Source organism: Mesoplodon densirostris, chromosome 14 (assembly GCF_025265405.1).
Source record: "Mesoplodon densirostris isolate mMesDen1 chromosome 14, mMesDen1 primary haplotype, whole genome shotgun sequence".
In the NCBI taxonomy this organism is placed as follows: domain Eukaryota; kingdom Metazoa; phylum Chordata; class Mammalia; order Artiodactyla; family Ziphiidae; genus Mesoplodon; species Mesoplodon densirostris.
The window spans coordinates 15991668-16006859 of NC_082674.1; the positions used below are offsets into that span (position 1 = coordinate 15991668).

The window sequence follows — 15192 nt, forward strand, 5'->3', positions numbered from 1 at the left end:
AGCATAATACACTCCAGGTCCATTCATGTTGCTGCATATGGCAACATTTCATTCTTTTTATGGACTAGTAAAACACTGTGTGTGTGTGTGTATACATCTTCTTTATCCATTCATCTGCTGAAGGACACTTAGGTTGCTTCCATTACCTTGGCTATTGTAAACAGTGCTGTTATGAACACTGGGATGCATATCTCTTTTCTAATTAGTGTTTTCACTTTCTTTGGTTATATACCCAGGAGTGTAATTGCTGGATCATATGGTAGATACTTTCAGCTCTAAGATCCTATAATTCTTTTTCTTTCTTTAAAACCTTTTTTTAATAGTGGAAATTTTGAAACATACACTACAGTCCAGAGAATAGTATAATAGACCCCCATGTACCCATGGTCCAGCTTCAAAAATTATTTTCCTTTTTCTTTCCAGCTTTACTGAAGTATGACTGCCAAATAAAATCTGTATATATTTAGGTTGTACAACATGACTGTTTTTAAAGGTGTACAAGGTGATGACTTAATATACATATACACTGTGAAATGACTACCACAGTCAGGTTGAGTAACACATGCATAACCTCACATACTGAGTGTAAGTGCCTGACATTAAGCTTTTGATTGATGAGACATCCACTTGGAATAAACATATTGCCAGCTGTAATGACCCAGCTACTAGCAAAACAACCAGATAAGGAACTAGGCCACCCCCACCCATGAAGTCTTTTCCTTTCAGAAAGCTTTGGGTAACCTAGCTAACTGCTCAAGTGACATTTTCTCCAAGACTTGTTAACTTCTGTCTTTTTGAGAAAAGCCACCCTAACAGGTGTGAGGTGATAATATCATCGTGGTCTTGATTTGCATTTCCTTGATGACTGATGATGTTGAGCATTTTTCATATACCAGTTGGCTATTTGTATGTCTTCTCTGGAAAAATTTGCCCATTTAAAAAATCAGGCTATTAAATGTTTTTTGCTATTGAGTTGTATTAGTTCCTTATATATTTTGGAAATTCTCCTTATCACATATATGGTTTGCAAATATTTTCTCCCATTTATAGGCTGCCTTTTCATTTGGTTGCCTGTTTCCTTTGCTGTACAGACGCTTTTTAGTTTGATACAGTCCCAACTGTTTATTTTTGCCTTTGTTAGTTGTGCTTTAGGTGTCCTATCCAAAAAAATCATTGCCAAGACCAATGTCAAGGAGTTTTTCTCCTATGTTTTCTTCTAGGAGTTTAATGGTTTCAGGTCTTAAATTTAAGTATTTAATCCATTTTGAGTTAATTTTTGTGTATGGTATAAGATAAGAGTTCAATTTCATTCTTTTGCATGTGGATATCCAGTTTTCCCAATACCATTTATTGAAGATACTGTCCTTTCCCCATTGTGTATTCTTGGTGCCCTTGTCAAAGATTAGCTGACCCTATATTTGTGGGTTTATTTCTGGGCTATCTATTCTGATCCATTGGTCTGTTTTTATGCCACTACCATACAGTTTTGATTACTAGCTTTGTAATATAGTTTGAAGTCAGGAAGTGTGATAACTTCACCTTTGAACCTTAACTTCAATCTTCTTCCTCAAGATTATTTTGGCTATTTGATATCTTTTGTGGCTCCATACAACGTTTAGGATATTTTTTTCTATTTCTGTGAAAAAATGCAGCTGTAATTTTTGTAGGAATTTATATAGGGATTGCACTTAATCTGTAAATTTATAATTCTAAATAGAAGATAATTAGGGAAATACAAAAGATACAGTAGGTGAAAGTGGTAGTAGAAGAAATCTGAGCAACTAAAGAGCTGAAACAAAGTCTGGATGATCCTGCTTCTCAAGGGCCTGATCACTGAGAGTGGAAACTGTTTTAACAGAGAGGAGGAGATTAGCCAAGATAAAGGTAATCTTACATGTGATGCCTTAAAAAGAAAGACACAGGAAGTCTGGGTGGTGAGATAACCTAATAATAAACAATGTAAGTGCAACAGATTTGCTTTAAGCACAGAGGTATTTTTCCATAAGTGCTAGCAAAGAGGCAGGTTCACAGCAGGTACTCAAAAAAGATTAAATTGAGTAAATGGAATTAGGAAAAAAGAAAGCTTAAATTCCATTCTCAAGAGTTGGCATCTGATGTTAAAGTCAATCTAAAATTAACACAGGATTTTGGAACCAGAACTAACATTTCAGGAAGCTGATCTACACCAGGATATGTGAGAGTTAAGAGAAGAGATCAAGAGCCAGGGAGTTGTGATGTTCACAGTGAGATGACACATGAATAGTCTGAGCTATGACTTCAGGAGGGAAAAGAAAAGAGAACCAAATCCCATGCTAACTACAGAACCAAAGAGTATCTACCTACTCTGTATGCACAGGGTGATTTCATTTCTTAAATTCTGCAATAACTACATTGTGTCCTGACCATATGTATCAGTTAACAGCCAAAAATAGGACATGGATAAAAATAGGAATCACCTCTTAATTGTCACCCACTTCTTCAAATAAAAAAAATATTATAATTTAGCTTGCCTGCAGATGTTCATGAATGTGGAAGGAGCTTCCACTTAGAACAGAAACTTTTCCTTTGCTACTCGACAGGATCGAGGCTTCAAAGGGCCTGCTTCTAACAACTGTAAGATAATACTTCTGAGGATGGACCAAAGGGAAGCTAATAAAACTTGAACAAATATTTAGCAAAAATGTTTTAAGAGATAATTTGTATGTTCTACTATTGCTCAGGTACAATGTCATATGTATATGCTGACCTATACCTGTGATCAGATTTAAAATGTTAATACATAACATTCCCACTCATGATTATATGGACTGAATATTTATGTTCCCTAAAATTCTTACGTTGAACAACCCCCCTGCCTCCACTGTGATGGTATTTGGAGATGGGGAGTTTGGGAGGTAATTAGGGTTAGAGGAGGTCATGAGGGTGGGGCCCTCATAAAGGGATTAGTGCCCTTATAAGAAGAGACACCAGAGAGCTTGCTGGCTTGCACTCCTTCTAGCTCTATCATGCTCCCTCCCTCTCTCCCTCTCTCTCTCTGTCATGTGAGGACTAAAAGAGAAGGCAGCCACCTGAAAGCCAGGGAGCGGGCTCTCATCAGAACACAATTGTGCTGAAACTCTAATCTTGGACTTATAGTCTGTAGACTATAAGAAAATAAATTCCTGCTATTTAAGTTACCTAGTTTATGGGTTTTGTTATGGGAGTCTGAACTAATACAATGATAAAAAGTATAAGGTAAATATTAAAATTATTAAAAACCTCCAGTATTTTTTTTTTTTTTTTTTTTTTTGCGGTATGTGGGCCTCTCACTGTTGTAGCCTCTCCCATTGCAGAGCACAGGCTCCGGGCATGCAGGCTCAGCGGCCATGGCTCACGGGCCTAGCCGCTCCGCGGCAAGTGGGATCTTCCCAGCCCGGGGCATGAACCCGTGTCCCCTGCATTGGCAGGCAGACTCTCAACCACTGTGTCACCAGGGAAGCCCTCCAGTATTTTTTTATTAACAGATTTTATTTTTTAGAATGGTTTTAGAGTTGCAGAAAATTTGAACAGATTAGTCCAGAAAGTTCCCATATCACCTACCTCTTTCCCCCTCCCTACCCACACATGGTCTTCCCTATCATTAGAGGCTCAATAAGTATAAGAAGAGGCTCATACCATAGGAGAGGCATACCAGAACCAGGGGCAAACCAGGCAATGAAGCCATAGCCACCTCTCTCCCACTTCAGATTAACAAAGTGGAACCCTTAGGGAATGCCCACACAGAAATTATGTTTTTCTTTTTTCCTCTCATCTCACTTTTTTTTTAGAAGAGTGAACACGCTAGAATACCCATGAATTAGAAGCAGGTAATTTGCAACTCTGTGGTACTACTTCCTCCATTTAAAGGCTTCCAGAAATTTACCATGTAAAGTCCTAGTTCTCCCTTCAGCTTTCAAGGTTCCTCCCAATCTGGCCCTGCCTAGCACTCAAGTACCTACTGAATCTCTCTTCCTGCTATGCTAATCCTTCTGCCTATTATACAGAATGCACCCACCTCCACCCCTCAATTCCAAATTCTACTCAGCTGTTAAAACTCTTTTACTCTCTCCTTTGTTTACTCCTTAAGTATCCATATGATCAGCAGGCCAGAGTTTATCACTTAATCACTCTCTAACATGAGAATGAGAGCTTCTTTAGAGTAGGAACCATGGCTAAGGACCACGTCATCTTATACTACTTCACCATTCTTCTTAATACAACCCTGGACTATAGTACATGATCGATAAACATACAGTTGGTTACTAGTTGGTAAATACAGATGGCAAGTCCTAGACAAACTGTTTGATCTGCCCAAACTTCTTTTTTTTTTTTTTTTCGTGGTATGCGGGCCTCTCACTGCTGTGGCCTCTCCCGTTGCGGAGCACAGGCTCCGGACGTGCAGGCTCAGTGGCGGTGGCTCACGGGCCTAGCCGCTCCGCGGCATGTGGGATCTTCCCAGACTGGGGCACGAACCCATGTCCCCTGCATTGGCAGGCGGACTCTCAACCACTGTGCCACCAGGGAAGCCCTGCCCAATCTTTTAAAGAAAATTACCTGCAGAATTATTTGACCCCCCAAATCCTAAAATTGCCAGAATGTGGCATCATGGGCCCAATGCCACAAGTGGAGGTTTCCACTGGTATAACTCTTAACCTTAGCAGGCTTTCTAGAAATATGAACACCCACTCACTGTAAAGGAAAGCAGATGTTAACAAACACATACCATCTGAGGTTGTAAGAATCTTCTTGTCTTTGGGGGCCAAGGCATGCCCAGCATGACTGATAACCCAAACTGGAAAGCGTCTTTTTGTTGAAGAATACAAAGCCTTTGCAAATGGTACATAAAAGGCAGGAAAACCTGGGTTACCTAAGAAAAGAAACAGACTTTTAGATTAACCAAAGCAATAAACTCACATAAGACAATGTGCTGACTGAAAAAGAAAGATCTATTTCTCCTTATACTTCCCTAAATGTTACTATACAAACGTAGTAACATTTACCCATACAACTCAATTTTAATATCCTTTATACCTTAAGTCTGGGAATTATCATTTAGAAAATTTCTGCTCCTGGGCCTCCCTGGTGGCGCAGTGGTTGGGAGTCCGCCTGCCGATGCAGGGGATACGGGTTCGTGCCCCAGTCTGGGAGGATCCCATATGCCGCGGAGCGGCTGGGCCCGTGAGCCATGGCCGCTGGGCCTGCGCATCCGGAGCCTGCGCATCCGGAGCCTGTGCTCCGCAACGGGGGAGGCCACAACAGTGAGAGGCCCGCATACCACAAAAAAAAAAAAAAAAAAAAATTTCTGCTCCTGCTTTGTTCTCCAACTGCTTCAAATAAATTCTTCCTCCATGTTCCTCATCTTAAAAAGTGGAAGCACCAATCATAAATTAAATACTCAAGTCCTAACAGCAGGAGTCATTCTTGGTTCCTTCCTGTTCCTCACATCCAATTCATCAATAAGTCCTGTCAACTCTGCTTCCAAAATACATCTCAACTTTGTCCAGTTCTCTCCATTAGTGTTATCACTTCCCACTGGGTTTCCCACAACAGCCTCCTAACAGGTCTTCTATCTACTCTTGTCCCCTGGGAATCCATTCTTCAGGGTACCCAGAGAGATATCTCCAAACCTCAAATTGAATCACAGCAGTACCCTACTTAAACACCTTCCAGTGGTTTCGCATTGTCTAAAATCATTAATACTGCCTGTCAGCCCCTTCAAGATTTGACTATGATCAGTTACCAAGCTGCACAAAAACCAATCAGTGTCAGAATTATTCACAAAGAAAACTTTAAGGAGTCTACTAACTGTTTTCTGGTCATTTATCACAAGTACTTATATTGTGGAGATGTATAGTTTGATCTTTGGGGGAAAAGACCACCAACTAATACATGTAGATTTTTCTTGTGTATGTACAGAAGGTATTTTTGAGGTGGGTTTGCTATAAAGAGACAGAATGAATAAATGATCTTTTTAAAAAATAGTAAATCTGATACATCTTTGGGGGAAAAGAGTGAAATGGGGTTTTCATCTTACAATCATCATCTGTATAACACCTTCATAAATACTAGTCCATTTCCATCAATATCTATTTTTTCCAATCAATTTATCTATTTCTTCATGCTGCTAGGTTTTCTCCTGTTTGCAATTACATGACAGGGTTTTGCTGTACTGATGTAACCTCTGCCATCCTTGTCAAATTTTACTGATTTCTTCTTCATTGTCTATATCTTTTAGTTTCCTAGATAAGCAATGTAGCAAAGTGGTTAAGGGCATAGACTCTGGAGCCAGACTGCCTGGAATGGTTTTCTTACTTTGCCACTTACCAACTGTTTGACCTTTGGCAAGTTATTTAACCTCTCAGGCCTTGGTTTTCTTGTCCATAAAATGAGGATAATAATCATACTACCTCATGTGAGAACTAAGTGAACTAATATATGTAAAATACTTAAACACTGCTCAATACACTGCTTGCTGTATAAATGTTAGCTCTTCAAACTTGTCATCAGTGTCTAGCCATGATGGTAATATGTGAAGGCCTTATCACCCCTATTGTTACTTTGCTTCTGTTGCATTCTGACCTAGTGACTCAAGTTCCAAATTCCTTTTTGTGATGGTGCTAGTGTCATCTTTGTTAAATAGGTGAAGGCTTCCTCAAATACAGTAATGTGTTCTTTGGTCAGCTGATTAATTGTCTGCTGTGCAGCTAGAGAAGAAGGGAAACAGGGTGTGTATCAGCACAGAGTTACTGTAACATCAATGGTGGATGTGATGACACTGTTTCATGTTTTATATTTACATCTTCAGTACGGTTGGAATATTCTTGAGTGTAAAGTATAAAGCAGTAATCCAGCTTCTTTTCAAGTGAATAGCCAAGTGTCCCAAGAGCATTTATTATATTACCCATTCTTTCTGCATGGATTTGAAATGTCTTCTGATCCAATACTGAATTCTTACATTGGTTTGCTAATTCTGATTCCAAATAATTCCACTTAGTTTTTCCTTTTCTTCTCTGCCAGCACCATACTGTCTTGATTACTACATTGTGGTTTTTTGGTTTGTTTGTTTGTTTTTTAATGTTTCAGTAACTGGTAGGCCCTTAGAATTATTTTCAACAGTTTCAATTTTTAAAAATTTCTTTGGAATTCTGATTGAAATTTTATCTCATTTATACATAAGTTTAGAAATATTTGATATTTTCCACATTACTGAGTATAACCTTCTAGGAATGTGTCATGTCTCATACTCAAATATTTTATGTCTCTCAGTAAAGTTTTATAGTTTTCTTCATAGGACTAGAAAATAATAACACTTTTAAGTACTATAACCTATTACATGCCAGGCAGTATTTAAGTGTTTTACATATATTAACTCATTTAGTCTTCACATGAGGTAGTACTATTATTATTTTCATTTTATGGGTGAGGAAACTAAGGTAGAGAGGTTAAATAACTTGCCAAAGGTGTTACCAGTGTTATCATACAAATGATAAGTGCTCAATAAATATCCAAAGACTGAAAGAACATAAAAAGTAAATAATACTGAATTTTAAAAAGAACATAAAAGTACCTAGTCTAGGATCTTCTGCATACCTTGTTTTAGTTAATCTTACAACAGCGCTATAAAGTAGCTGACATTATCACCAAGGATAATGAGTGGACAGCCATTGTTATTATTACTATCATTACTACTACCATTGCTATTATTACTACAATTATTATTACATTTTTAATTTTTAATTTTTTAAGTTGAATAGATTTAACATGTAGCATTCTGTAAGTTTAGGATGTAGAGAGTGTTAAACTGGTTTAACTTTAAGGAGAATCCAAAGATAACAACTACATGATTTAGACACAATAGTTGCAACGATAGGATACATAAAACCAGAATGAATGAGTACTAGATAATGCAACTGCTAAAAAACAACTTTTCCTCTCTATCTCCGGGTTTAAGTCTGAGTTCTTTCCCTTAATGACTGTAAGATCTTAAGCAAATCCCCTTAAACTTTCTGATTTACTGTTTTATCACCATGAAGTAAATGATAATGCCAACTACTCCATGTCCATTTATTCCATTCAGTACTATAGCTTCTTTTGTATACAGTCAGTCCCCTACATATGAACCTTCAAGTTGTGAACTTTCAAAGACACGAACGTGTCCCTGTATGCCAGCTGTTGTACTGTATTACTGTACTTTTCAAGGTACTGTACTGTAAGATTAAAACTGTTTTCTTTTTTGTGTGTTTGTTTTTTATGTATTATTTGTGTGAAAAGTATTATAAACCTATTACAGTATAGTACTATATAGCCAACTGTGTTAGTTGGGTACCTAGGCTAACTTTGTTGGACTTAAAAACAAATTGGACTTAATAAGTTCTCTCAGAACAGAACTTGTTCGTATGTAGGGGACTTACTGTATTCTTTTAGCTATTTTTTTGTAATTTATATTCTAGTAGGAGAATATATACACATAACTAAGTAGATAAATAAGATAGTTCAAGAGTGTGATAATTTCTATGAAGGAGATAAACAGGATCATATGATAGAGAAGGGACAAGATTAGGATGGCCTGAGAAAAATGTCTGAGGACGTGGCATTTAGCTTAACTCAAAAGATGAGAAGAAATCCACCATGTAAAGATTTGAGGGAGAAGAATACTAGGATGGAAGAATAGGTGCAAAGGCCCTCAAGTAATAAAGAGTTTGGCTCCTAAAGAGAGTCCACATTGGCCAGTAACATGGAGATCCAACTTATAACAGAGACAGAGGGAGAAAATATAATGCAAAACATTTAAATGTCATTGCTTACTTCACCACTTAAATGTTATGGCTTATGTTACACTTTATGAACCATGAACTAAACTTCCTGGAGAAAATTAAAAGGGTCTTGTTTATACAACTAAAATCAGATATATATGCATGTATATATATCTATCTCCAGGTGTAAAGATGTTCAAAAGCATTCCAATACAGAAATGCAAGTTATACATTTTATCAAAGGATATCAAAAGGTGTTATAAACACATGCTTGAACATACACATAGTGAAATGCCTAAGCAACGTATAACAGAGGCTGTGGTGATCATCTCTAGACCCTGACTGCTAATAAACCCTTAACTACTTAACATTGCAATTGGTAGACTTATGCCTTCTAGTTAATCTTGTAGGGGACAAGACTTCCATATATCAAGTTAATGTGGCATGGCATCTAGAGAAGGTTGTCATGTGGACAGAACTTTGGGCTTCTCCATGGAGCCTTGTCTGCTCCATCTCCAATCACTGTACTCACAACACAAGACATGCCACATGATTCCATTATCCCCATATGACCACTTGAGAATTATAATGATTCACTGTGTTCTACAGTGAGTTCTCATACTGCCTCCCTTTGCTTATTTCACTACTTAAAGGAAGTCCAAGGATGCTATTAGCAGAAATTCTACAACAAAAGTTCATTGGAAAAGATGAAACTAAATTAAAAGCTCCTCAATCTGTGGCTTCCAATAAATAATTCCTCATTATCATTACTAACTTAAAAGTGATGAACTAATTTTGCTATGTGTAGGAGCAAAGTGATTTAAAATACTACAAGCAGCTCATGCAGCTCAATATAAAAAACACAAACAACCCAATCCAAAAATGGGCAGAAGACCTAAATAGACATTTCTCTAAAGAAGATACACAGATAGCCAACAAACACATGAAAGGATGCTCAACATCACTAATCATTAGAGAAATGCAAATCAAAACTACAGTGAGGAATCACATCACACTGGTTAGAATGGCCATCGTCAAAAAATCTACAAACAATAAATGCTGGAGAGGGTGAGGGTGTGGAGAAAAGGGAACCCTCTTGCACTGTTGGTGGGAATGTAAATTGATACAGCCACTATGGAGAACAGCATGGAGGTTCCTTAGAAAACTAAAAATAGAACTATCATGTGACCCAGCAATCCCACTCCTAGGCATATACCCTGAGAAAACCATAATTCAAAAAGAGTCATGTACCACAATGGTCATTGCAGCTCTATTTATAGTAGCCAGGACATGGAAGCAACCTAAGTGTCCATTGACAGATGAATGGATAAAGAAGATGTGGCATATATATACAATGGAATATTACTCAGCCATAAAAAGAAATGAAACTGAGTTATTTGTAGTGAAGTGGATGGACCTAGAGTCTGTCATACAGAGTGAAGTAAGTCAGAAAGAGAAAAACAAATACCGTATGCTAACACATATATGGAATCTTAAAAAAAAATGGTTATGAAGAACCTAGGGGCAGGACAGGAATAAAGACGCAGATGTAGAGAATGGACTTGAGGACACAGGGAGGGAGAAGAGTAAGCCGGGACGAAGTGAGAGAGTGTCATGGACTTAAATATACTACCGAATGTAAAATAGGTAGCTAGTGGGAAGCAGCCGCATAGCACAGGGAGATCAGCTCGGTGCTTTGTGACCACCTAGAGGGGTGGGATAGGGAGGGTGGGAGGGAGATGCAAGAGGGAGGAGATATGGGGATATATGTAAATGTATAGCTGATTCACTATGTTATAAAGCAGAAACTAACACACCATTGTAAAGCAATTATACTTCAATAAAGATGTTTAAAAAAATCTACAAACAATAAATGCTGGAGAGGGTGTGGGGAAAAAGGAACCTTCTTGCACTGTTGGTGGGAACATAAATTGATACAGCCACTATGGAGAACAGTATGGAGGTTCCTTAAAAAACTAAAAATAGAACTATCATGTGACCCAGCAATCCCACTACTGGGCATTTACCCTGAGAAAACCAAAATTCAAAAAGAGTCATGTACCATAATGTTCACTGCAGCTCTATTTACAATAGCCCGGAGATGGAAGCAACCTAAGCGTCCATCAACAGATGAATGGATAAAGAAGATGTGGCACATATAAACAACGGAATATTACTCAGCCATAAAAAGAAACGAAATTGAGTTATCTGTAGTGAAGTGGATGGACCTAGAGTCTGTCATACAGAGTGAAGTCAGAAAAAGAAAAACAAATACCGCATGCTAACACATATATATGGAATCTTAAAAAAAGAAATAATGATTATGAAGAACCTAGGGACAGGACAGGAATAAAGACGCAGATGTAGAGAATGGACTTGAGGACACGGGGAGGGAGAAGGGTAAGCTGGGATGAAGTGAGAGAGTGGCATGGACATATATACACTACCAAATGTAAAATAGATGGCTAGTGGGAAGCAGCTGTATAACATAGGGAGATCAACTTGGTGCTCTGTGACCACCTAGAGGGGTGGGAGGGGGAGGGTGGGACAGGGAGGGTGGGACAGGGAGGGTGGGAGGGAGACGAAAGAGGGAGGAGATATGGGGATTAGCTGATTCACTTTGTTATAAAGCAGAAACTAACACACCATTGTAAAGCAATTATACTCCAATAAAGATGTTAAAAAAAAGTGATTTAAAATAAAATGTTACATCAGTCTATCAGAGATGGACCAAACATGAGGTCTATAGTGGCTGAACGATCTTTGAAATACTGTCATCCTAATTTTCCCAACAATATAAAAGGACTAGCTCCCCAAATAAAATACAATTTTGAATTCCACAAACTGAAGAGCAGCAAGAGCCTACAGCTTGCACAAAGCCCAGGGAAACGGGCCAAGGGCAGCAAGGAGAATAGAAGGGCAAACATAAAAGAACACCAGGAAACAAAATGATCTGAAAATGTCAAAGCCACTATAAAACAATGACAGTATTAAAAAACAAGTATTTTAAACCTCCCTTTCTCCTCAGTGTCTTCAATGAATGCTCCTTCTATCTCTTCACCATATCTTAAACCTGGCTCTCCCCTATGCTGGACTCTCTTCCTTTCAAGGCCCTGCAGAAGAGACCTCACTCTTCTCTAACACTTCATATACCTCAACGAGAGCAAAGGCTTTTGCAACACACCATTCCTAGCACCTAATACCAATGAGTGAGTGAAAACACCTCTGACTGGGGAAGTAGAGAGTGGGCTGTTTGCTCCACTTATAGTTCATCCTACTGTAAGAAGCTCTCCTCCTCTAAGATCAAAGCCATCTGCTTCCATCTTCAACTTTCTCGTCATTCTCACACATTCCCTGAAAACCTTGACCCTTAAATGTCAGTTTCACTTGCCATTCCGTAAGTTAGGTGATTGCAAAATCTGGGAGGCCTGACTGAGCCAACACCTTTGTCCCGTAATTCATTATCTCGATCAAATTCAAAGAACTTCACCTATATCCAATTTAAGCAACTAATTCCAGTAGCCACAGCCTGGATCAGTGGTGTGCATATCAAAATCCACTAGAGGGCTTCTTAAAACCCAGATGCCCCACCCCTAGAGTCTCCAGTTCAGAAGACCTGGGATAGGGTCCCAAAACTTGCGTTTGTAACAGGTTCTTAGGTGATGCTGCTGCACCTGACAACAACAGTAACAATGACAGGCCTATGTCTTCATTACCCAGAAATGGTTTACGTCCAAAGCACCCTAACTCTGACAGCCCTTCTCCAGCTCAATCTTTGACCCTTTTAGACCTCACCCCCAATATACCTGCTATTTGATCACAGCCCTGCTCAAAATCTATCTACTTGTTTTTGGTCAATAATTCCTTTCATCCTGCATATCTGCTATTTTCAATGCTGACCAATTTCCTTAAGGCCCCAATCCACCCTCTGCCATCCTTACTCTCCACAGATCACCTCAACTCTTAATTAACAGAGAAGACAGAGGTCAGGAGCAGGAACCACTTTATTTCCTCTGACACACCTTCACACTTCTCCATTTCAGTAACCAACGTCACCTCGTTCATTCTAGCCTCAGAAAGATATTCCTTCTCCGGTCCAAGATAATGTTTCTAATTATTTTCTCAATCCCACACTCTACCATTGCCTCCAAATCTCTGCTTCATCTAATAGCACTTGTCATGACTATAATTTCAAACTCTCCCTCACTATTGGCAGAGCATATGTATTTTTTATTTTTTTAAAATAAATTTATTTATTTATTTTTGGCTGCGTGGGGTCTTCGTTGCTGCACGCGGGCTTTCTCTAGTTGTGGCGAGCAGGGGCTACTCTTCGTTGCAGTGCACGGGTTTCTCATTGTGATGGCTTCTCTTGTTGCAGAGCACAGGCTCTCTAGGCACATGGGCTTCGGTAGTTGTGGCACGCGGACTCAGTAGTTGTGGCTCACGGGCTCTAGAGAGCAGGCTCAGTAGTTGTGGCTCACGGGCTCTAGAGAGCAGGCCCAGTAGTTGTGGCACACAGGCTTAGTTGCTCTGCGGCATGTGGGATCTTCCCGGACCAAGGATCAAACTTGTGTCCCCTGCACTGGCAGGTGGATTCTTAACCACCGTGACACCAGGGAAGTCCCTGTATTTTTAATTTTAATAGATGCTGACAGACTGCTTTCCAAAAAGACTGTTACATCATGGCAGAACACTGGAAGTTTATTTTCAGAACAGGTTAAACCAAAGAGAGATTCTGGATCAGAAGTCTTAGCCCAGTTGAGAACAAAAGCACTATACTGAGAAGAAACACTGAAACTCCAACTTCCTCTCCCTTGTTCAGCTCTGAACATTAGCAGACAGGCTTCCATTCCTCAAATAGGATACTTGGAAGATTCCTTCCTGGAAAACTGAACAATCCAAGAAACAGCAACAGATACTGAAAGCTGGAAATCCTCCAATGAAATGCTGGGTCCCTACCCAATCACCTTAAGGTGAGGATTACCTAAGGTAACCAACCACTCCGTTTTGCCCATCCTGTTGTCATGGTTTTAGTACCAAAAGTCGTGTGTCCTGGAACACCCCTCAGACTAGGATGGCTGGTCACCCTAGGCATACCTGTGGACAAGCCCCACTCCTGAATACAAGCTTCCAATAAATTTTTTACATCTTCTCTTCAAAATGAAAGGGTAGTCAAGGATTATCAAACATTTGAGGAAAAACAAACACTAATAGAAACAGAAAAAGGAATGCAGCAAAAACTCTAACAATGCAGGAAGCCAAAAAACACATGAAACAGAAGACTATAAAAAAGAAAGAACACAGAGCTCTGAGAACTGAAGTTAAGTTTCTGGCTTAAAAAGGTCCACCAAAATCCAGTGTATGAAAAACAGCCATACCAAGGTGGCTGACTATAAAATTTCAGAATCTTACAACAAGGAAAAGATCTAAAATATTTTTTTTTGCTGGGGGATGGGGGGAGCTTCACATACAAAAGATAAAAAATCAGAATAATATCAAGACTTCTCAAAAACAGTCTGAACCCTGGAAAGCAATGAACATGCCCTCCAAATTCTAAGGAAACCATAATCTCCAACCTAGAACTCTAAGACGTTTTCTGACATGCTAGAACTGTAAAAGATTACTTCCCATACACCTCTTCTCAGGAAGCTCCTAGAAGGTATGCTCCACCAAAAACACGGGAATAAACCCAGAAAAAAAAATACGGGATCCAGGAAACAAGGAATCCAACCAGGAGAAAAGTGAAAGGAGTCCCCAGGATGGCCTGTGTAAGAAGCCTAGAGAGCAACCAGTTTAGACTGGAGCCGAGGAACACAGAGTTCTGGGAGGGACAGCCCCCAAAAAACAAACCAGAACAAAACAGAAACCCTATTACTCAAAAAATGAGAAGTTTTTTTCACTTCTTGAGAATAATTTTAGGATAAATTACCAATTGAAACATAGAAAACTAAGCAAATAAAAGGGACAACCATTAATCCAGGGAAAACAAACAAAAATGTACAAGAAAAGAAATCATAATACCCCATAGGCCTAGCTACTACATGAAATGATATAATATGATACATATTAACAGTTTCATTTTCAACCTTTAGGCTGATATATATATATACACGCACATATATTTTTCAAGCTCATATTTTTAAAAAGTGCTTCGAATACCTACAATCAAGCATCTTCCCCTAACATTCTATTGATACTGATCCAGCATAAATCACAAATGACCCAGTTGACAAATCCCAGAATAAATATATGTTCTACCATAATCGTATAATCATCTTGAAATGAGACGGTAAAAATTATTTTAAAAACTGTCAAAAAAATTATTTGATAAAGTTCTAATTATTCTAAATATTGTTAAGAAATTTTAAAAAGCAGATTATAAAACTACTTATGGTATACACTGTGATTTTTAAAATGTATA

At 38.7% G+C, this 15192-nt stretch overlaps 1 protein-coding gene across 5 annotated transcripts in view; it reads right to left on the reverse strand.

The window, feature by feature from the left end:
• The window catches only part of LDAH (lipid droplet associated hydrolase), a 98568-nt gene that overhangs the window by 69414 nt on the left and 13962 nt on the right, over positions 1 to 15192 (reverse strand). For all 5 annotated transcript variants that reach the window (XR_009534298.1, XM_060117442.1, XM_060117443.1 and 2 more), the window contains one exon: positions 4742 to 4885. Coding sequence is in view for 4 of the 5 variants with exons in the window: in XM_060117442.1 (XP_059973425.1) it covers positions 4742 to 4885 (144 nt within the window). In the remaining variant the exon portion in view is untranslated. The remainder of the gene's footprint in view (positions 1 to 4741; positions 4886 to 15192) is intronic.